The sequence below is a fragment of the Myotis daubentonii genome, chromosome 11 (assembly GCF_963259705.1).
Source record: "Myotis daubentonii chromosome 11, mMyoDau2.1, whole genome shotgun sequence".
In the NCBI taxonomy this organism is placed as follows: domain Eukaryota; kingdom Metazoa; phylum Chordata; class Mammalia; order Chiroptera; family Vespertilionidae; genus Myotis; species Myotis daubentonii.
Genome location: NC_081850.1, coordinates 37611861 through 37636451, shown reverse-complemented (window position 1 = coordinate 37636451; position 24591 = coordinate 37611861). Strand labels below are relative to the sequence as shown.

At 42.5% G+C, this 24591-nt stretch overlaps 2 protein-coding genes across 12 annotated transcripts in view; both read right to left on the bottom strand.

The window, feature by feature from the left end:
• Positions 1-24591, bottom strand: part of PIP5K1B (phosphatidylinositol-4-phosphate 5-kinase type 1 beta) — a 288346-nt gene that overhangs the window by 195769 nt on the left and 67986 nt on the right. For 2 of the 11 annotated variants that reach the window (XM_059656849.1, XM_059656843.1), the window contains exon 2: positions 9908-10061. The exons of 8 other annotated variants lie outside the window; for them this stretch is intronic. The gene's annotated coding sequence lies outside the window, so the exon portion shown is untranslated. Of the gene's footprint in view, positions 1-105; positions 128-9907; positions 10062-24591 lie in introns of those variants that run through there. One more of the 11 variants, XM_059656845.1, reaches the window with a different exon arrangement.
• On the bottom strand, positions 18394-19835 carry PABIR1 (PP2A Aalpha (PPP2R1A) and B55A (PPP2R2A) interacting phosphatase regulator 1). The gene has a single exon (XM_059656833.1). It carries the CDS (start codon positions 19810-19812, stop codon positions 18814-18816), a length of 999 nt encoding a protein of 332 aa, XP_059512816.1. The 5' UTR covers positions 19813-19835; the 3' UTR covers positions 18394-18813.

The following is a 24591-nucleotide window of genomic DNA, read 5'->3' as shown; positions in this document are numbered from 1 at the left end:
CGTGGAGAGCCCTACTCGGGAGTTGTCATCAGGACACACGGGACTGAGTCAAGGTTCAAGGCTGTCACCCAGCACCCCTCCCTGCTACACACGATTTCAAGTCACCTGATCAGAAGGCAGGCAGAGGAGTCTGGAAACAGTGATGGCTTCAGGGACCCAGGGGCCAATCTGTGAGGAGGCAGCAGGTGCTAATTGGGAGAGGCCGGGAACGCGGGGAATGGCAGGGACAGATGTGACTCCGTCCAATAGTTTCCTTAGTTTTTTGGGGGGAAGAGGGAAGGAGGAGCTGCAGGTATGGAGGCAATAGTTGAAAATATTCTGACACTTGGAACGCTTATAGCTTAAGCATCTCCAGAACTTAGTAGTAACAGAGAATTTGGAACTGGGTACCCAAATGTCCTCCTACCCTCCCCCAACCCTGGACGCTTAGCATACCTTTGAATGACAAGCCCCCACTCGCCCTAAAACACCCCTTCTGACTTAGCAAAAGCCCACGTCTCTGTGGAAAATGAAAGATATCTCCGCAGGGCAGATTGGACCCTGCATAAAAAGGGCCCTTTTGTGTCAGCGCGCTCAGGGCCTGGCAGCTGAGTGCAGGCTCATTAGCCCTTCAGGGGGGCACCTTTGTAGAACCCCACACAGCAGTGCTGCACCCCCTGGGCAGGGGCTCCCTCCACAGACCGTCAGTGGGTGGGTCTATCAGTAAGCAGGGAGCGGTAGAGGGTCCAACGGCCCCCAGCTCCTCCCGATGCCAGAGAACCCATGGAGGACTGGATTATTGCTTCATTTAAGAAACCTCTGTGCATGTGCAGGTCCTGCGCTGGGTGCTGGGTGCTGGGTGCCGGGGGGAAGGCACGGTTCAACCTCAAGCACTGGCACTAGGGCAAGGCCCATCCCAACAATGGCAGGACCCAGGAAGGAGAACAAATGGGAGCCCACAGACTGTATGCTATGAGGTTTCTCTTCACTCACCAGCCTAAATGGGGCACCTGCTGCCCACACACACCTCCCCCCATCAGCGTCACTGTTTTCAGTTCCTCAAAGGAACCTGCGTGAAGAGCTCTGGATTTAGGAATCTCAGGCTCTTCAGTGTCTGGGACAGCATGGGCTGGCTCCTGCCCCCTGGCCCGGCACCTTCTCTCCCCCAGCAGCACTGTCCCACGCACATGTGTAGACACCCCGCAGACATCGCTCCCCATCCTTCATGCCCAACAGTGCAGTCTCTGGGGCATGGTTCTCCCTCAGGAGGATAAACTTGGGAAAGAAGCCCAGGCCGTCGAAGCAGGCTTTGGGTCATGTGGGGCAGGGAATTCTGGAATTTGGGATCCTGGTTCCACAGGGTGTATGGCACAGGAAGGAACACTTGGGCTGGGAACATCCCCTTGGTTTCTCGGACTTGTTGCTTCATGGAGAAGGGGCTCAGCCGGAGGGCCAGCAGAGAGGCCTTTCAAGTACAAGACCTAGGTTAGGTGGTTGTGAGGAGGGAAGGGCCCCTCTTGCCTGGGTGTAAGAGCAGTGTTTTCTAAGAGGCAGAAGGACCGATTGGCAGCCACAAGACAGTGGGATCGGTGCTCAGATGGAGGAATACAGGTTGCTCAGGGTGGTCCATGGAAGGGGCACAGCCTGGACTCTGGGAAGGCTCCTTTGAGGGGGTAACACCTACCTGAGCTGTATCTTAGGTAGGTAATGACTTGCAGAGAGCAAGGTAGGAAAGGCTGGGATGGGTGTTCCCAGGGCACAGGAACAGCATTTTCTAAAGCAGGGGTCCTCAAACTTTTTAAACAGGGGACCAGTTCACTGTCCCTCAGACTGTTGGAGGGCCGGACTATAGTTTTAAAAAAAACAACTATGAACAAATTCCTATGCACACTGCACATACCTTATTTTGAAGTAAAAAAACAAAACGGGAATACAATATTTGTATTTGCATGTGGCCCATGGGCTGTAGTTTGAGGACCCCTGTTCTAAAGTATGGAGAAGGGACAACAAGGTGCCTTCTGGAAATTACAAGTTATTTGTCATGGTGGATGTAAAAGGGTACAGGTTGGGGAGGGGCATAGCATGAATCTGCAGGGATGGTCTGGGCTAGTATGCTAAGGCATTTAGAACAACCGAAGAATCACCAAAGAGGATTGCATTCATTTTCACAACAGGCATGTGCCATAATGATGGAGTCACTGAGGAACAAAGGGCATGTACTACAAATAAAGTTTCAGGATTTTCAATCATACAACCAATGCAGTGTGGTCATCTCAAATGTAATTTTATCTGGACCCCAGACCTTTCTTAGCTATGGACTTACATGTCCAACTGATACTTCCTCTGGGTTTTTCACAAATATATTAGACATGATACCTCCTAAACAGAACTCAAACACCTCTACTCCCACCCCTCCTGACTTCCTCATCCCAATCAATGTCACTGCATTCTCCCCATTTCAACCTCCTCCCTCACCATGCCCTCCCTAATTTCCCACAACCACCTTCTCCTCTCCTTAGGGTAGGGAAATTCACTCACTTATTACTCTCCAGATTTTTGTTTATTATGCTTCCTAAACATAAAAAAACTCCTTGTTTACAAAATAAGCTCGAAATTAATAAAGGGATTATTATTCTTTGAGGAAGTTTAATTCAACTCTGGGGTCCAATAAATTATCTTTTTCAAGTATTCACATTGATTATTATGTGGAATTCCATGGAAAATTTAAAAAAATTATCATGGATGCAAATTCATTTATCAAAAAAAATCATGGCAGCAACATAACCATACTACATGCCTCATTAAATGTGGAAAATATTTAAGTAAGATCATTATGGCTTTCCTATAACATATCTATTTAGTCTAAACCCTCTGGTTCCTTTCCACTATCAATCTATTGTCTGTGAAATCTCAGAATGTTCAGCTCAAGGCTTTTTCAATGCTAAGATCAACAGACACGCACAGGGACCTTGATTATATTTTGGAGTATTACTGAGAGCATGAGAAATTTAGCAGATAATTTGAACTATATCCCCTTTGTTCCATCTTTCTATCTCTGTGAATCTGCAGTCATATCGCTAAGCTATTAAATCGAAGGCAGAAAACAAAGTATAACATTGAGATAGGAAGTAGTTATAAGAACATCTTATTCAGCCATGTCCATTTCATTTACTCCTTTAGAATCAAATGATTTATTAATTTCCTAAGGAACAATTAAGTTTTAAAAAAACCCATAAATATAGAGAAATAAGGAAACATTAAATTAGTAAAAATAAAATTTTTTTTTAAACTTAAGAATTGTCTTAAATGAACATTGCAGTTGTTGTTTGCTAGAAATTCCTAGACAACACTCTGTCTTTTGCACACTTTGTGAGGACACTTTTCAGGGAATGCATCTTCACTTATCAACCTGCTAAAGAGTTACTTCCTCTACAAACACCTTTGCTATTTCCTTCCTCTGGATTCCTGTACTGTCTTGAATATAGGTCATTACATATTGCAAAAAGTTCTGCAAAGCACTGTTGATATTGTATTTTATATGTGTGCCTCAGCAAGAGCAGATAAGGACTTGCTCTCTTTTCTTTCTAACAGCAGCTTCTAACACAGTGCCTGGTACATACTGGGTATTGACCAGATATTTATTACAAAAATGAAGGATTAAGTCATCTCTAATATTCCTTTTTTCCTAAGACCTATACATTGGATGGCCATATTAAGTAACCCTAATATTGCTAAACATGATGTAACAGCGAATTGTTGTCATTTCTAGGTGCATGAAACAGAAATATGCTACTTTTAAGGTTAAGACTTCAAAGGTGTTTCCTTGGGCAGCTGGAGGCAATATCTGATAAAGTCTTGGCTAAGAAAGTGTGGGATCTCAAGTTGCTACAGCTATGAAAGATGGAAATGGCAGTGCCCTTAAGTCTGTCGGACAAATACCTAACTCTGGCTTCCTTCTCCTCACCCCCCACCCACACGCTCCAGCCTGCCTCCCACTGAAATGGCAGAACAGTAACCGCCGACCTGCTGGCGACGTCGCTAACCCTGAGCTACAGTTCAGTCTAGTCACGGAGTGAAGACCCAGAGCAGCAGTTTCCCGATGACATGAGCAAAACTCGAGTGCGGATCCAACGAGGAAAAGGCTGTCCTGGATGCATAAAATCTGAGGCACAGGCGGCAGAGAACTGCACTCTTTCTTTTCAGTCACACACAGGAGCTCCATATATGACCCGCAAATAAATCACTCAAACTGGAAGAAAATGTTTTTAAAATTGACAAAAGTAAATTAAAATTAACATGCCAGCTATTTTATATCGGCCAGCCCAAGGAAACGTTTTGGCCTTTAAATCTGGCAAGCTGTCCAGGTGTACATCGGAATACTGTTTGTCACTGGAAAAAAAATTATACAATCCGAGAGACAAAAACAGTTGGTTAACTAAGAGAGGGTGAAATAATGCAGAAGTATATTTAAAACATTCATTGTATAGGACATGGGGAAAAGCAGCTTAAGGAGCTGACTATGCAGTAAAATCCTGTTTGCGTCTGAAAATTACATATGCATAGTCAGTCACTGAAAGAGCCTAGAACAATATACATGGAAGTGTAAACAGTGGCACCGTAGTGAATTGTACTGCTGTTTTGCTTACTGGAATTTTCTAGTTTCTAAAATGAACTTATGTTGCATTTATCACTAGAAAGTGTAATTTATTTGTTTTAGCCTATTTCGTTCTTATCTTCTAATATTTTTCACATTATTAAAATACATGGCTTATGAAAGTTTGCTTAAAAGTAAATGTCATCTAAGTTCCTCTCCTGTTATACAGAATGCTATAGATTGTGTTCAAGTTAAAGCAGGTTTCTGTATTCTGGGCTGTGTAATTATTGGAAAACCCCAACAATTGTCACGAGTGTTAAGAAAACTAAAAGGAAAGCTTATTGACTTTATATTCCACCAAAATTGCAACATCACTTCCCCAGACTGCACATTATAAGAGTTTTCGTCTCGAAGATTTTCTAAGGCCTCAAACCGCTCACAATGTGCAACAAGGCAATACACGCATACCACAGTTTCCATGAACAAACATTGCCTATTTCCTAAGCACCATCCATCATCATTAATAACTACCGAGTTCTTTCTATAGATAAGAATTGGTATTTGGAAAGAAACACAGCCATTGTCCCTTTCTTTCCGGCAATCTGCCATAAAGGTAGGGGATTAGTTCATATTTTATATATATATTTATCATGATATATATTTGTATATTCCATATGATGTAGATTAAGTATTTTGTATATTCAGGTTTCCATTTATTCAAGTTGCCAGTTTTCTGAGCCTTAGCCCCTCTAATCCTTTTTGCTTTGAGGTAGGAACTACTCCCATTTAACAGGTGAAAAGACAAAGGCACACAAAGATTAAGTAATTTGCTTAAAATCACAAAGCTCATAGGAAGGCTGGGTCTGGAATGCAGTTCTACAGGTCTGCAAAGGCTGTGCTATTAACCATCACATTATACAACCCCCACTCCACTCCACACACACACACACACACACACACACATACACATCCTTCCAGTAAACAACAAAAGTAAGGGCTATGGGCAGCAGGTAGCACAGTGATTCAGAGGAAAGCAATACCTAGAGCTGGAGAAGCAGAGGCGCCGCTGCGGAGAGAGTCACACTGGATTGGAATCTTGAAAGACAGAAATGCAGGATCAGGAAAGCGTAGTTCTAGGCGGAGGCATTTTCCCCTCCCGGATACTAATATGGCATGGAGGTCCCTGGGTCCTCTTCTATAAAGGGCCGAGACAGACTGACTAACCCACAAGAATGAACCTGACAGTATTGTATGATTAGAATGAAATCTGAGCAATTCGAAGGAAGGGAAGCATTCTTTCTTTCTTATCATTACTGGCTCCCCTCTCCTGCCGTTCGGCAATAATTTTAAAAAGGATTAAGAAAAGAAAGAAATCTGTTCTTGAATAAAACCTAAGAGGACAATGAACTACTTTTTTTAAAAAAACTACAGCACTCACGGAAGAGGAAAATGTCTCTGGGTTAGGAAACTGGGCCAAACTTACAGAAATAATTGTGTCACGGGTGTGGAATTAAATTTCAATTTAGAAGTGGAGAAAAGCCATCAAGAGAAAAAAGTGACAAGGGAATAAAATGAACCAGACGAATTCATGAAGGAAGTGAATCAGTAGGTCTTTGGCTTTAACAGTTTACTCATGTTTGGAGTAAAAACATTTACTTATGCATTTTTTTTCCCTTAAAAAAAAAAAAAAAAAAAGGGAAGGCAGGGAGGAGGGAGAGAAGGAAGGAAAGAAGGATGAAAAGTTTCATTTGCCCTTGGTTTTTCCCCAAACTATAATCATATACATGCGATGGGATATTTATTGTGAAGTGCTTAGTAACAATTTACTAATAAGATGGGGAGAGGGATGATCTTTTACTTTAGTTCTTCTTTATCCTCAAGGATCTAAAAAAACAAAAACCCATCGCTTTCTTCAGCCATTTGCTGTCTCCAGTTCTGCTCATCCTATTCTCTCTTAAACCTGCTCTCACCAAGGTGACCTGTGACTTACATGTTACTAAATCCCAGGCTCAATGATCAGGCCTCATCTAATTTGAAAGCTGCACTCACACACTTGCTCATCCTCTCTCATAGGCTCCCCATCGTTCCTAGGATACCACGCTCTCTGGGTTTTCCTACCTCCCTGGCTGCTCCTTCTCCATGTCCTTTTCCTGACCTCTTAATGTGAGTGAGTCCCCAGGATTCAGTTCTTTTAATTCTAGATATACAGTCAGGTGACCCTTAGTGATCACATGTATTATTCTCTTGATTTTAAATACCATCCACAGGCAGCCAGCTCCCAATTATCAGTGTATTTCCACCCCAGCCCTCTTTCCTAAACTCCAGGCTCAAATATCCAATCACTGACTTGACATTGTCCCTTCAATGTCTAATGAGGATCATTTATTTAACATGCCCAAAACTGAGCTCCTAATACCCTCGACTCATCCTCACACCCACAGCCAAAAGTGAGAAAAAACTTACTTCACTCACAGATCTCCACTCTGAGTTTATGGCAACTCCATCTTTCCAGTTGCTCAGGCCTAAAATCTTGGAATTATCCTTAACTTTTCTCTCTCTCTGATGCCTCCCTTAAATCTGTCAGCAAAACTATTGGCTTTACCTTCAAAATATGCCTAGAATTTAACCACTTCACACCCCTTTCTCGGATATCACCCTCATCCAAAACACCATCATCTCCTACTTGGATGGCAGGAAAGCCTAACTGATCCCCTGGCTTACCCCTGCCCTTCACAGTCTGTTGTCAACACAGCAAGAGTGTTCCTTTTAAAACCCAAGACAGATCACGCCTCTTCTATGACAAAATCCCTGCAATGGCTCTCCATCTCTTATACCCAAAGCCACCATCATTCAATGGCACATAAGACCCTATGACATCTGTCTTTGCAACAATACCCACTCCTGCCCACCTCTCTAAGCCCCCGCCAACTATTTTTTTTCCTTCAATAACTCTGCTCCAGCCACCCTGATCTCTTCGCTTTTCCTCACTCTATATACTATGTAACTGACTTATGTATTATGTTTATTGTCATCCTCCCTTGACTTGTTAGCATGTAGGTAGAGTAAGTACTCTACAAGCTGGGAGTCTTTGCTTTGTACGCTGACATTTCCTAAGAGACTAGACAGTGAGAGGCATATAATAACAGGTGCTCGAACCGAAATTGCTTAATAATGAACTAATTTCTAGTCTCTTGGCAAACCACAGAGTCCAGCCACATCACTGGATTTGTTCCACTGAGAATCTTACTACATTCCTTCCTCTTAAAAATAGTCTATGCCATTTACCCACCCATTAATCATCCACTCAAAATAAATGTTAGCAACTACAATATGCCATGCACAGGCATCAGGGATAGAGGTGAAAGGCCGAGGCTTTGGTCTTACACAGGACAGAGAGACAAGAAATCACATAAAAATAATCTAGCCAGTTGACAGCTTCACAGAAGAACACCACCAAACTGGCCAGGGCCGGAGAGGCAGGGGCCGCCAGGAAAGGCTCTCCAGAAGGTGCACTCCTTGGGTGGAGTTAGTTAGGGAGGAAGGTGGGTAGGGACTGCAGCGATGGCGAACCTATGACACACGTGTCAGAGGTGACACGCGGACTCATTTTTTTGGTTGATTTTTCTTTGTTAAATGGCATTTAAATATATAAAATAAATATCAAAAATAGAAGGCTTTGTTTTACGATGGTTGCAAATATCAAAAAATTTCTATATGTGACATGGCACCAGAGTTAAGTTAGGGTTTTTCAAAATGCTGACACGCCAAGCTCAAAAGGTTCACCATCACTGGACTAGGGAGAAAGAAGGAAGGAAGGGTCGTTCCCAGCAGAGGATACAGCGTGTCAAAGCACGGCCAGTCTATAGAAGCATGCAGCCATGGGGAACCTCAGGCAACTCAGTGTGGCTACAGTCCACAGTGTGGAAGTCAGGGGATACGTGGAGGTAGAGGGGTCTCCTTCCACTCACACTACATGGTTTGATTTAATCCTGAAGTTAAGGGGTAGCCATGCAAGCTGCCTTTTAGAAATATCTGGTAACAAGTAGTGTGGTAAAATGAAGCCTTTAGATAGACTACTTAGATAAGAGTAGAATTTTAATTAAGAGCTCGAAAACTGGTATAAATGGACTTAAAATAATTTGGCAATTATTATTATTTACCTTTTTTTTCAGAAGACACAAAAGAAGAGAAATTAAGAGAAAGACACTAAAAAAGTCTTAAATGCATCCTGATTCAACTGTTCATAAAGAAAACCACCATCTATGTCATTTTTTACTCCATGGGGAGCTCATAATGATAATCCAATAGAGGCCTCACACGCAAAAAAAAAAAAAAAAAAAAAAAAAAAAAAAAAAAACTGAATCCATTCATCATCTCCCCACTCCCACTCTCTCTTGAACAGCTCATATTTTTCTTTCCAAAAGACATCAGCACTCAATAGTTACTTGTCACTAGAGTTCCGGTAATCCTCCTGGCATTGCAACAGAAAATTGTTCTTTGTCCTAAAGCAAGGGGAAGGTATTGCCTGAATCACAGGAATGGTTACCTCAACCAACCATTTTACTTTGCGAGGGCACAAAAGCTCTTTCTCCATTGTCTACTTTCACAACATGCCTTGCTAGCCAAGTCTTAGACATTAGTTTGGTTTGGAAGACCATTTTAGGCAATTGGAAAAGAACCAGAACTATCTCTGGCATTGATCCAGAACTGAACTTCCTTTTTGCAGGTAAATGAACGCCACAGGTTCTCTGTTCTCCAGTTTCAATCACATTGCCTTAGACTTTGTTAGAGTGACTTTTACCTCTCCCTAGGTATTTATTCCAGAAGTGCAAAAGGAGAAATAGAGAGCTTAGGTACCAGAACCAAAGACCTATTTCTCTTTCAGGGTATCAATTGGAATTCAGAAAGTTGATGAAAAAACCAAAGCACAAAACATTCTTGCCAACAATATCTGTGAGCATGTGCGAGTGTGTGTGTGTGTGTGTGTGTGTGTGTGTGTGTGTGTGTGTGTGTAATTTACCAAGTCCAATCTACCTAAGAAAAGCAAGGAGGGAAAAATAATAGGAAATCTAAACTGGAAGGAAAGCTAAATATGGCTCCAAGCACACAGAGCAAGCTCATAAAATAGGTCAGAGAGGGTGTGTGTGTGTGTGTGTGTGTGTGTGCACATGTGCCTGAACAATTGGTTGTACATATACACAACTTGACTATATGTTATCTGCCTAACTTTTCTGTTATAAAATTATTTTATCAAACAAGCCGCAAATAGAACTAAAAGTCACTTTAGAAGACATTTTGAAAATATTTACTGAACTTCCAAAAAATGATACTAACCTTTTGGAAGAAATTGTTGCTTTTGATGGTTTGTTTCAAAATGTCTAATGCTGGCACATGACATTGCGAAGCTTGAAGTCTAAGTGCCCACTCTAAAATGTGTTCAAAGGGGTTTTCCTTCTGGGGTCCTCTCACTCAATTGTGAAGTGTTTGTCTATGAAGTTAAAAAAAATACTAGTTTCACAAGGATTGCCCAATTGTTATGAATTTAAATCTCTACCCTCTGGGCAGGCTTTTTATAGAGAAAGAAGGAAAACTTCTTATTATTTAGGTAACTAGGAGTCCGGTGCACGAAATTCGTGCACTGGGTGTGTGTGGCGGGGGGGGGGGGGAGTGTCCCTCAGCCCAGCCTGCCCCCTCTCACATACTGGGAGCCCTCAGGCGTTGACCCCCATTACCCTCCAATCGCAGGATCGGCCCCTTGCCCAGGCCTGATGCCTCTGACAGAGGCGTCAGGCCTGGGCAGGGGACCCTCATTTCCCCCCATCACTGGTTCTGCCCCCAGCCCAGGCCTGATGCCTCGGCCAGAGGAGTAGACCCCCATCACCCTCTGATCGCCTGATCGGCCCCTTGCCCAGGCCTGACGCCTCGGCCAGAGGTGTCAGGCTTGGACAGGGGACCCCCATCTCCCCCTGATCACTGGCTCTGGCCCCCGCCCAGGCCTGAGGCCTCTGGCCCAGGAATCATGCCTGGGCAGGGGACCCCCATCTCCCTCTGATCGCTTGCTCCACCACCCGCCCAAGCCTGATGCCTCTGACCCAGGCTTCAGGCCTGAGCAAGGGGACCATCATATCCCCCCAATACCTGGCTCTGCCCCCCAGCCAGGCCTGATGCCTTGGCCAGAGGAGTTGACCCTCATCACCCTCCGATCACCAATCACCAGATCGGCCCCTTGACCAGGCCTGAGGCCTCCGGCAGAGGTGTCAGGCCTGGGTAGGGGACCCCCAGCTCCCCGTGGTTGCAGGCTCCGCCCCTGCCCAGGCCTAACGCCTCTGGCCTAGGCATCTGGCCCGGGCAGCAGGGACCCGCAGCTGCAGCGGCCCCACGATCGTGGGCTTCGCTTTAGGCCCAGGCAAGGGACCCCTAGCTCCTGGGACTGCCAGCTTCTACCTTGCCCAGCTCCCATCGCTGGCTCCACCCCTACTTCCTGCTATCACTGGCCAGGGCGGCAAAGGCACCTGATTCTCCGATCATGGCTGGGGGGCAGGGCAAAGGCGGCCCCAGGGCCGCCTTTGCCCTGCCCCCCAGCTCTTAGCTCCCCCCTGGGTTTCTGATCACTGTCAGTGGCAGGGGGCTTCTTCCTGCTTTCCCTTTCGCCTCCCTGCATTGTGCCTACATATGCAAATTAATCGCCATCTTGTTGGCAGTTAACTGCCAATCTTAGTTGGCAGTTAACTGCCAATCTTAGTTGGCAGTTAATTTGCATATAGTCCTGATTAGCCAATGAAAAGGGTATCGTCGCACGCCAATTACCATTTTTCTCTTTTATTAGATAGGATAAAAGGTTGTAGATCATTCTTTAAATCCTGCTGTTACTTTTCCTCTAAATAAGAATACGTTTTTAACTCACAGGATTTCTTGGGGAGATGATGGAATCAAAATGGTTGTTTTTCGTTTTCCTAGGAATGATGACCTAAGGATACTGTCCAATTCAAATATAACAAAGTGTATATATATATATATATATATATATATATATATATATATATACATATATATATGTATATATATGTATGTATATATGTATGTATATATATATGTATGTGTGTATACACACATATTAAATAAACAACAATCTGAAATTTGTGATTTGGGGATTTCTTACTTCAAATAGCAAATCAGTTAAAAAATATGTGACGCCTGATTTCCTTTTATACCACTTTAATTATTTTTACTTATTACTAAAAACAAAACAAAAAGCACACACAAAAGAACAAAACCCAATCCCTGATAGCTTCCTCTAATATAGTAATGATATCGGAAGCCATAATTTGTATAAACATATTTGATTCCAAATGAAAGTGGCAGCACTAGCAAGCTGGAAAATCGGCTTTATCTCGAATAAGAAAAGAGTTTGTTCATAAGGAAAAGACAAAAAGGGCCTAAATTCAAAAAAAAAAAAGTATTAGAGACTTAAGAATATGTATTTGGTTTTCTCATCTGTTAAATAAAAATAGTCATAGCACCTACCTCACAGGGTTGTCATGAGGATTAAATGAACTCATACAAGCAAAGCACTGAAAATAGTGTCTAGGCCAGCCGTGGGCAAACTACGGCCCGCGGGCCGGATCTGGCCCGTTTGAAATGAATAAAACTAAAAAAAAAAAAAAAGACCATACCCTTTTATGTAATGATGTTTACTTTGAATTTATATTAGTTCACACAAACACTCCATCCATGCTTTTGTTCCGGCCCTCCGGTCCAGTTTAAGAACCCATTGTGGCCCTCGAGTCAAAAAGTTTGCCCACCCCTGCTATAGGCCCATATTGAGTGCTCAATAAATATCAGTGCTAATTATTAACAGTATTGGCAATGGCTCATGTGACTAAACCATCTTTTACTTTTTCAGAAGGGAAAGCAGTCTTAAAGGGATCATGATCTTGTGAAAATGTTGATAGCACTGGCAATGATAGCCCTATTTCACAGAGGGAGTGCACTAAAAAACTGCTCATGATTTTTCAAATTCAGAAGAGGTAATTACAGAGGAATCAGTGTTTCTGATTGGTGAAGGGAAGCTATCATCTAAAAAAGAGAGATAAGGCTTGTTCTGCATGTTCCACAGAGTTGGACTTGAATTAGATGGTGAAAATTACAGAGGGAACTGTCTGCTCAGTATAAGACTCTCCAGCATCCGAAAGGGAACCTTCATGTACTGTTGGTGGGATTGTATTAAAATGGTACAGCCACTATGGGAAACAGTATGAGACTCCTCAAAAAATTAATGACCAGCAATCCCACTTTTAGGTATCAATCTGAAGAAATCCAAAACACTAATTTGAAAAGACATATGCACCCCCTATTTCATTGCAGCATTATTTTCAATAGCCAACATATGGAATCAATCTAAGTGTCTAATGATAGACAAATGGGTAATATTCCATATATACAATGAAATATTACTCGGCCATAAAAAAGAATGAAATCTTGCCATTTGTGACAACGTGGATGGATCTAGAGGGTATTATGCTAAGTAAGTCAGACACAGAACAGCAAATACCACATGATTTCACTTACATGTAGGATCTAAAAAACAAATGAACACGACAGAAACTCATAGATACAAAGGACATTTTGATGGGTAGTTCGATGGGAGGGTGACCTGGGTGAAAAGGGGGATGGGATTAAGATGTAAAAATTGCCAATTACAAAAACAGTCATGGGGATGTAAAATAGAGGATAGGGAATATAATCAATAATATTGTAATAACTATCTATGGTGTCAGTACCTATTGGAGTGATCACTTTGTAAGTTATATGAATGTCTAACCACTAGGCTGTATATCTAAAACTAATATATAATATTGTATGTCAACTGTAATTGAAAAATGAAAACAAAAAGATTCTCCAACATCCAAAACACTCTCCCTTATAATAGGATAGGATGCCTTGACGGGGAGAAAGTATAATGTTACTGTGTGTGAAACCAGGAGTTTCATCAATCAAGGATGATCAAAGTTTCCTTATTGAATCCACATTATTGCTGTTGTGAAGATAACAACGACAACCACCATCACCACAATAATGATAGTTAACACTTCTACAGAAATTGCCCCAAATTACTGTAAAGACTTTACATATAGTGAGACCCGTGTAATCCTTACCACCGTCATCCTTACCACAGCCACCTGGCTCCACAGTCTGTGTTCTTAACCACAATATACTGCCTACCTCCGTTTTGGAATGCTGAGCAAGTTACTTAACCTCTCTGTGCCTCTATTTCCTCATTTATAAAATGAGGACAATAATAGCACTTATCTCAGATGATAAAGAGTAAATGAAATACCACGTTTGTTTAGCACCTAGAACAGTGCCTGACATACAGCAAGTATTCTGCATATAACTTTTATATAAAGGTCATTTCAACTTTTAAAAACATTTTTTACGTGGACAAGAAGTTAGGGGAGGCATAAAGGACTGTCTTGGCTATAGTGAGCAATCTAACTCACTTTTTATTTTATAAAAATTTTTTATTTTATAAAAATTTTTAAAAAATAAATTTCTTTTTAAAAAAATCAAATAAGTGAAACTCAAGGCATGCTGATGTGGGACTGATTTTCTAACTAAACAAAATTAGCCATGAAAAGTAAGGGCAAAACTGCTAATGCAAAAGTTCCACAGTGAGATCAGATTCTCTGTATGCTTTGTCATGGCTGATTGAATGTAATCTCCCATAACCCACTGCTGACTTCTCTTACCATCCCCAAGACCCTGGCACTTCATTCAATTCCATTTTCAGCAGAATCCCTAATTGCTTCACACACCTAATACTTAACCAACTCCCAAACCTAGGTCATTCCAATCCACTTCTTTTGTACCTGCAATCTAACTGCAACCTGGCACCCAATACGGCCTCATCAACCTTCTCAAAGAGGCAACATTAAAACTTTATTTCACTCAAGCTTCCAAGTCTACTCTTGCTCCACCCTCAAATATTGTAGATTCCTCAATAATTGGAAAATAGAAGCATTCAGATACAAATTCTCTTTTCATATACTTTCCTCCACACTTCTAAAGTCCTGCAATAGCAAATCAATTCAAATTAGCTGATCTTTGCCTAGCTGTTCCATCTTCCATCCCTTTCCTGTTCTAAATAATAAAAATAAATTCTTTGAGATCTCCTTTTTAAGACCAACTCGTTCTTCTAGTCCCTGATGCTACTCAGAAAATGTAGGTGGACATCATCATCTGGTTGGTTTGTTGTTCTGGCTATTATTCCCGTTGCCCACCTCTCTCCTGGATCTTCAAACCTTTTCTACCCATCCATACACATGCCATACAAACAAATGAATCTCAGTCCTGTTTCCCTCATAAGCCTTGACCCTTTCCCAATTTTCCTGCCAGATATCTAAGAGTGGTCTCTTGCTATAGGTATATAACTGGCTGAACTAATAAATGGAATCACTGGAAGGCAACCTGATACAGGTTATTCTTAATTATAATCAATCTTTTAAATATGCTTAACGGCTTTGACATCCAACAACTGCAAAGTTAGTGACCATTATTTTTCCCATTGTGTTTTAAACAAAAATAATAAAGGAAAATATGCCACAGACGTTTGCTATATATGACAAACAATACTGTAACTAAATGTTATGTGCTTTGGGACTTCTAGCACAAAGTTTACAGATTAGCGATATTAATACCCCCAGAAATGTTCTTTTGAAGGATAATTCTTACATGATCTAAGTCCTTACATTGTGACTGTAGTTATGAACAATAACATAATAAACTGTCTATATAAACTCTTAGAGACACATTTGATTTAAAACTTACTGCCTCTATAGAAAAAGGAGTTTACAGAAATAAAGGTTTCTCTACGTTTCTCTATCCAGGGATGGGAAGCCTTTTTTTCTGCCAAGGGCCATTTGGATATTTATAACATCTTTCAGAGGCCATACAAAATTGTCAACTTAAAAATTAGCCTGTTGTATTTGGTCAAACATTTAATTAACTCACCCCTAATGCCTTGGCAGGGCCAGAAACAAATGATTTCGAGGGCCCAGCTCATGGGGCTGGACGTTCCCACCCCTGCCTATACCTTCAAGGAAATGATCTGGCAAAAAGACCTAAAATAGGAGAGAACATAAAGTATTTGACAAGCAACCAAGCCATTGAAGGTGGAGCACAGAAAACAAGGGGAGGAGAGGCAAGGGCAATTTCCCTGGGCCTCCGGGGCCAGAATCCATACATGTTGATAGCATGACACCAGGAAGCAACCACAAAGCTTTAAAGCTGGGAGAGGGAAGGGTCAGATTTGTAATTTTTCAAGAATTGCTCAGGTTGCTATATGGAAAATAAGTGGTTAGCCAACCAGAGCAAGGGTGAAAAGGACAACTGGGAATCAGAAGGCAGCTTCAGAAGCCTATGAGGGAAATATCCTAGATCAGGGTGGCAGTAGAGAAGAAAGAAGATTCTAGAAGAAAAAATCAGTAAGATTTGGGGAATGATTAACTATGGGGGAAAGAAAGAAGAGAGATGTAAATGACATGTTGGTTTCCTGACTTTATATACATATATACATGAAAATGTGGAATAACACATCTTGCACAATATATACAGAATTATTGAAATTACCTACAGGAAGAGAAGATGAATTTTTCATAGTAACAGACTTTCAGTTTTTACTATATAGATATCTGTTTAAATATTGCTTAAGTATTTTTATAATCAGCACATTACTTCGTCATTAAATTCACATGCAATAAAAAAAAAAAAAAGCATTTGCCTGCCTGAAAAGAATAGAAAGAGCATTTTAAGGAGAAGGAACAATCTATCAGAAGGTACAAACACATGAAAGTGTGTGGCATATTTAAAGAATATCAAATAGTGTAGTGTTTGCAGTAAGAAGGATGTGTATTGGGCAGGATGAACAGGGGATTAAAGCTTCTAAGAGTATGTCCAATTCATTAAAACAAATACAAACAAAAAACACACCTTCTATGTTAAATTAAAGAAAGTATTCCTAATACTGTAGGAAATGGGGAAGCATATAGTTTTTAAGCATGAGGGTGAAAAATCAAGTTCCTATTTTAGAAAGATCACATTAAAGGCAGTATGAAGACTGGGCCAAAAGAAGATACGAAGATAGGCTGGCAGATCACTTCGGCCAGAATTTAAGCTACATCAGTGGCAACAGAGATATAGAAAGGAAGAGATTTGAGTTTCATTTCAGAAGTAGACAGGACTTGGCGATTAAGCTGGTTGTGATAAGGAAAAGGAATAGTCAAGGATGTTTCCCATGGTTTCTAGTTTAGGAAATTAGATAGTGGTGACGTCATCAATTTAGGCAATTCAACAACAGGTTCAACGAGAAGACAATAGATATTGCTTTAGAGAAGTTGAGATTAAAGTACCTCTGGAGGCAGGTCAAGGTGCCCAACAGGAAGTTAGATATAGAAGTTAGAATGTGAAGAACAAGATCAGACATGGGTATTTGAATATTATTACCTAAAAGAGAGAATGTCAAGCCTCTGCACATGATCTTACCCTCGACGTAATTTCACTGAATTCTTGAGGCAACTGTTAAAAGTTGACCAGTTCCATTTATTCTCATAGTTGTAAAAATTCCACATAATTGTTAAAGTCTCTGTAGGCAATAACTTTTAAAAGCCAGAGTTGCCAGGTTTCCCTCCCTCCCTTCCTTCCTTCCTTCCTTCCTTCCTTCCTTCCTTCCTTCCTTCCTTCCTTCCTTCTTCCCTCCCTCCCTCCCTCCCTCCCTCCCTCCCTTCCTAGTTAAGGATGATATAAGAACTATAATATAAAACACTTTGTTATTAAATATTTTCATATTTTGTCTTAATTGTAAGAGGCAAAAAAAGGAACATTTCACAATTCTACCTTTAACAAAACCTAAGTCAAATACTGATTTACCTACGTGACTCTCCACTGATTTTCAATTGCAAGTCATTGGCAATTACCTGATATCCCCAAGGCATTCAACTCTAGCTGTAGTTTTAACCACAGAGGTTCCTGAAACAATTCCGCAGTCCTGTTGCTGCTCACTGTCAGAAATCTGAATCACACTGTACTTTTGTCTGACTGATGATGCCCTGGTTGGGTGGGAGGTGGAGAGGAAGGACCAATTGGCAAGGAAACAGCTGCTTCCTTCCTGAGCCAGGGAAAACTAGGAAGGTGACTGATGGGCAGAGCCAAAAAGCAGCCAAAAGTTGCTCTGGCTTTTTGTTGGCAACAATATCCACTGTGGCACAACTGGATATTTTAAAGCATATGAATGACAGAGTTTCATCTGGCTGGATGCTCTGCTGAAACTCAACAGGATTTCCCACACATTTTCTACACCTAAAAAGCATTTAAGTGTGCAATGGTTACAGGAATCTGGCCTCAGTCTATGTGCAGTGAGCTAAGACTGCAAGGCACTGTTCCATTTAACTTTAGTATTATACCCAAGAGATTGCACTTTCTGGTAAAAAAAAAAAATTCATTTTCTGTAGAGTAGTTATATTTGTACAACTTATTAGAAATACTATTAAATTTCATTTGGAAATATTTTCTTAAATGTTTACCTTTATGTTTAATTTTAAACGATTTGTTGCAAATGTTTATATTTTATTCTTTTATCAATTCCCCTCCCATTCACTTCTGTACCCAGAAAATTGAATATCCAAGGATTCCTGAATAAAACAAGACAACCACTGGATTGATATAACTAACATATTTTAAAAATAGCGTAAATAGTAAGTTATTGTTCATCAAATAGAAATTAGCAATCACTAAAAATAACATTAAAAATTAGTGTGGGCATGAAGTATGGAATTTTAAAACATCAGTTTACTGCACTGATTAATTCAACATTTATATTTGCATCAGAACTTAATAATCCCATAAATAAATAGAGCTCTCAATTATTTTTTTTTAAAAAAATCAAGGGATAACATATGTATTTAGACATATTAGCAGCGTAAAGATGTATGCTTCAACACACTTATTGGGAAAACGTCTGAAAATATTACTACACTGAAGTAATCCGCAGGAACCTGACATAAAAGTTCTCTAGAATACCAACAGTTCAGTTCAGGAAATTCCAAAAAAGGAAAAAGGGTCAAATAGGAAATAGCCTCAAATTAATTGACAAAGTTCAGTGCTTGCTCCAACTTGATTTTTCTCTCCATTGCAAAAAAACAACAAAACAAAACAAAACAACCGAGTCTCGGGGATAGGAGGGTGAGTCACTTAGATGAAAGTTCATCTACTGGAATAAATGGAGAGGCCGCCTGGGCAGGTGACACCGGGGAGTCGGTGGTAGTGCTGACTTTCGCTGGCGAGTTGCAGGACGATCCAGTACTGCTGCTGTTCCCATCCAGGGCGTCCGAAGACACACACACCCCCGGATCTGACAGCTGTGCGACGTCAGAAGACAGCATGCCCTGGAAAAATCTCTTTGGCGGATAATCAGTCTCCATTTCACATTTTCTTTTCAATGGTCCAAGAACACTTGGTCTAATGCAATTAATGGGGCTCTGGCTTCTTCGAGTCGTAAACCGGGTCGTTGGGCTGGGAATCGGGCTTGGAGGCAATCCATTGCTACTCACAAAACTTTGCAAGGATGGTGAAAAGCACTGCTTCCCGATTCCCCGGGTGGGAGATGGTGCCGGTGACACCGGAATGAAATCGATGCGCTTCGGGGAGGCGGATTTCTCCACGTCGTTGTCACTCAGGCTGAAACTTTCCTCCCAGGAGTGGCTGATCTGCATGGCGTTCTGCACCTCGCGCTCGTGGACGGTCTCTCGGTTGATCAAGTCCATGCCCTCCTCCTGTTTGATCTGGTGCAATCGGCTGCTGTGCATGCGGACCGGGGAGGCTGGGAGCAGCAGGCCATGGCGGTTCGGGAACGTGGTGCTGTTGCGCCTGGCGCTCGGCGCCTCGGCCTGGAACACCGGCGAAGTGTCACTGAGGCCGTGGATCAGAGGGGCGCTATTAGACCTCCGGAGGGCCCCGCCGCCGCCGCTGCCGCCGCCCTCCGCCGGGCTCCCGCCCGTGCCCGGAGGCAGCTCCAGGTCTAGCTCCATCTTTTCCTGAGCCATGTCGGAGGCCAGGGAGGCGGGGCGGTGCTCAGTCAGAGAGCCAGGGCTCCCATTCCCCGCAGTCCAGGACCGCCGCCGGCGCCGCCGCCGCCGCCACTGCTGCCGCCACCGAGAATCTGTCAGCGGGCTCGGTCGTCTGCGCATGCGCCCCTCTTCGCGCAGGCGTCCTGCGCGCGCCCTCGCGGCGCCGGCTGAACGCGTCAGAGCTGCGCCGCAGCCCCAGGGAGCGGGGCGAGAAGTGGGTGGTTCCTATGCAAATAGCGACCGAGCACCAGCGCGCTTTTACATGTTGATAAAGTTACCGTCCTCCGGGGCGCATATTTATAAAATGAGAGCTCGGAGAGGCCTTGGTGACGCGGGGCTGTGGGAGGGCCCGCGCATTATCGTTTGGAATAGCCCCAAACTGAAAACAGTCCAAAGGTCCATAAGCACTCCCATGGATGAAGAAGACATTATACAGCGGAATTCTTCACTCAGCAACACGTGTGAGTTACAGCACAATGTTGAATGGAGGAAATCAAACAGAAAAGAGTACAACTCTACGACTCCGCTTTAATGATATACAAGAACTGCTGACATCAATCTATGGAGGTCGAGGTTAAAATAGAAGAGGTTGCCCTTGGGACTACCGACTGGAAGGAGCACAGGGAATGCTCCATATCCCGGATCTGGCTCCCCGGGTGTATGCATATGCAAAAGCTTATTCAACTGAATACTTGAAATTTATACGCTTGATTGTATATGAAGTTAGACTTCAAAATGCTATTGATAGAAAGAAAGAGGATGGGAACTTGGGATGTAAATGGAGGACAGAAAAGAATAAGAATGTATTTCATTGGAAGAAACGCATTTTGTTCAAGCATTAACCAGGAGCCTAACTTTAAATGGAATGCTAAGCTTCTACATCTCTCTGACACATAACAGTACCAAGGAAAGAAAGGCTACCTGGCCTGGACAGTAGAAAGAATGGAGACAGAAACACGCGGGTACGTGTACACACACCCACACACACACCTGTAGCTACATTTCACTGGGCCCCTAAACACCAATAGTCCCCCGCAGCCTCACATAAGCCCTGGACACTTGTCCGAAGCCAGCTGCAGGTCACCAGCAGAACCATCAGCCCTCCTGGGTCCTGTTCCGACAGAGCCCTCAGCTAAGTTATTTCTAAGAAGGCGTGAAGGAAGGAAGGAAGCCCCTTTTATAGCCTTCGACTTTCTCAGCAGCCATCTTTGTGTTCATTAAAAAATGATTCTGCAGTATTTTCCTAGCATAATTCATTACATGGAACAGAGTTAAATGAACACCAAGCAGCTCAGTGGGAGCTGTTATTTTTACACATGGGGAGAATGAGTTTGTGTTTAAGGATATGATTTTGGCCACAAAGAAATTACTTTGTGATCACAATGGAAGAAAACAGTGGATGATCTCTGAAACTCTTACCAACTATTCACTCCGCGATCATTTCGAGCCCACTAAATGCAGATGTTCTCCGTAGTTGCTTAGTCTAATCCTTAAACCAACAGCAAGGGATAGAAAATCAAAGCAGACATTTACAAAGGGGCTTCTGACCCCTCTTACCTTTCAACTTTTATAACCACTAAAAGTCATGAAACCACTGCCATGGAGCCACCCATCATATGGAGGAAGGATAGAGGGAGAGAGGGGCCTCAAAGACCTGTCAGAAGAAGCTCCCAGCGTAGGCCCTCAGCAAAGTGCAAGTAAACAAATGTGAATTGTAGTTACTTTGTTCAATTTTTTCAAAGGAGAATATATTAAAAATAGCCTCTAATCCTCTCCCCCTCTACTGCCTTGTTTTTTAAATAGAATAGAAAGTGTAGTTTATAGCATTTGTTCCTCACTGACTTTAAACATGTTAGGCAGTGTCCATTTTTGGTGCCTTCTCTTTGGCATTGAAATTCTCCTAGGCCAAAAACCAAGGTTACAATTGGTATCCTTACTTGCGTCTCTCTGCTATCTTTCACTTGAAAGATTAATGCATCTGGCAAGAAGGAAAAAGGGACCGATGCTCCATGGGTAATGTATAAAGTTAATTTTAAACCATGCAAAAGCTGCACATCTCGTTGGATTATAGACTGAAGGGCTCAGCATGTGAGTGCACAAGAACGATAGCAAAAACGTATGAAACCTGGAGTCAGACTATCATACTTCCAGCCCTGTGGCCTGGGACGTCTGCCAGCCTCTGGGCTTCACTTTTCTCATTTGTGAAGTGGGGATACAACCTCTTTGTAGGGATCAAATGATACAATGTCCATAATAGGTTCAGCAAACAGTAAAGGCCCTATACAAACGGGGTTGGCTCTGAGGCTCAGTGATTGAGCATCGACCAAGGAACCAGGAGGCCATGGTTCCATTCCATTTGATACCTGGTCAGTGCACAGGCCTGGATTTCGGGCTCGATTCCCGAGGTTGGGGGGAGCATGTAGGAGGCAGCCAATCAATGATTCTCTCTCATTATTGATATCTCTATCTCTCTCTCCCTCTCTCTTCCTCTCTGAAATAAATAAAAATAAATTTAAAATTAAACACTCAGTGCTCAGAACATAATATGATCCCGCCAACTTTCCCACCACTCTCACCAGAAGGCTTCCTTTGTTCTGCTGCTTCTAGTTTGATTCTCTAGAAGAAAATTCGCTCTTCAGCTTCTTCCCTGAGACCATAGTGATTTTTAAAGGCATGCATTTCTGTGGTCTGAAATGTATGAACATTCATATGCAATCAGGTAGACAGTTTCCAAGAAGGAAAAAATTAGAAAAAACATACTATTTAAAAATTTTACTCTGTAATTCTGTCTAAGTGATAGATCCCATGGGGGTAGATAGAGGCCACCAGTCACTAAAAATGTGTCTAGATCAGTGAATACCATTCCCTTCAGCTGTTTGTTAATCCCCAGCAGCAGCAGCTACCCTCCCTGGCCGCACCGAACTTTTCAATTGGGACTAATCCTGGGGGTTTATTCTTTTTTTTTTTAATTAAATCTTTATTGTTCAGATTATTACATTTGTTCCTCTTTTTTCCCCCCATAACTCCCCTCCTCCCAGTTCCCGCCCCACCCTCCGCCCTCACTCCCCACCCACTGTCCTCATCCATAGGTGCACAATTTTTGTCCAGTCTCTTCCCGCATCTCCCCCCCCCTTCCCCCCCCCCCCAAGAATAGTCAGTCCATTCCCTTTCTATGTCCCTGATTCTATTATGATCACCAGATTATTTATTCACTTGATTCTTAGATTCACTTGTTGATAGATGCATATTTGTTGTTCATAATTTGTATCTTTATCTTTTTCTTCTTCTTCCTCTTCTTAAAGGATACCTTTCAGCATTTCATATAATACTGGTTTGGTGGTGATGAACTCCTTTAGCTTTCTCTTATCTGTGAAGCTCTTTATCTGACCTTCAATTCTGAATGATAGCTTTGCTGGATAAAGTAATCTTGGTTGTAGGTTCTTGGTATTCATCACTTTGAATATTTCTTGCCATTCCCTTCTGGCCTGCAAAGTTTCTGTTGAGAAATCAGCTGACAGTCGTATGGGTATTCCCTTGTAGGTAACTGAGTTTCTTTCTCTTGATGCTTTTAAGATTCTCTCTTTGTCTTTTGCTCTTGGCATTTTAATTATGATGTGTCTTGGTGTGGTCCTCTTTGGATTCCTTTTGTTTGGGGTTCTCTGCACTTCCTGGACCTGTAAGTCTATTTCTCTCACCAGGTGGGGGAAGTTTTCTGTCATTATTTCTTCAAATAGGTTTTCAATATCTTGCTCTCTCTCATCTTCTGGCACCCCTATAATTCTGATGTTGGTACGCTTGAAGCTGTCCCAGAGGCTCCTTACACTATCTTCGTATTTTCGTATACTTTTTTCATTTTGCTTTTCCAGTTGGGTGTTTTTTGCTTCTTCACATTTCGAATCTTTGACTTGATTCTTGCGCTCCTCTGGTCTGCTGTTGGGTGTCTGTATAATAGTCTTTATTTCAGTCAGTGTATGCTTAATTTCTAGTTGGTTCTTTATCACAACTTCGAGGGTCTCATTAGATTTCTTGAGGATCTCACTACATTTATCGGCGGCTTCTAGACAGTTCTTGAGAGACCTTAAAAGTGTGGTTCTGAACTCTATATCCTCCATGGACAATTTTGTCCTGTTTCTTTGTCTCTGCATTTTTTATGCTTTCTTGGTGCACCCCCTAGTGGTCTTTGTGCGCAGTCTTGTTGTAGTTAAGCCTTGATTGTTGTCGGCAATAGTGGGGGTGATTTGACCTCCAGGCTAACTGGCTATGAGAGTCCGCTGTGTCTGCAGTGGGAGAGCTTCTGTGCTGGATCTCTAGGGCGGTGCTAATCTAGCATTTGCCTGAGGCTATTTGGCAAATGGCTCTGGGCAGGGCTTGGGCGGGGCAGGTCCCTGGGGATCTACAGGGCGGGCGGAGCGAGCAGTTATGGCTGCTCTCAGTCCCTAGGGGCTCTGTCTCACAGAGTCCCAGCAACCACTGCAAACCTCGGAGAGAAAGCTGCCTTTGATTTCCGACCGAAGCCAGACAGTCCCGCTTCTCCCGTTTGAGTCTGGGTCCCTAGAGACTCGCCCGGATCTGGAGCTCAGAGTCTGAAACTCCCTCCTGATTGAAAACAACAACCGCGTCCTCCGCCTCCAGCCCGCTCCGCGTGCACTCCGCACCTTAGTATTTCACTTCAGCACTGCGCCTCCCCTGAGTCTGGGTATGATATTCTCTTTCCTCCTAGTTGTAGAATTTCCACTCAGCCAGCCTTCCTGTGGTTCTGGATGATGTCCGTTCCATCTTTAGTTGTTTTTTGAAGTGGTTGTTCGAGGCAGCAATCTCTGGCGTTAACCTATGTCGCCATCTTGGTTTTTTCTCCCTGGGGGTTTATTCTTATGTATTCATTTGAAACCCTGTTTTGAA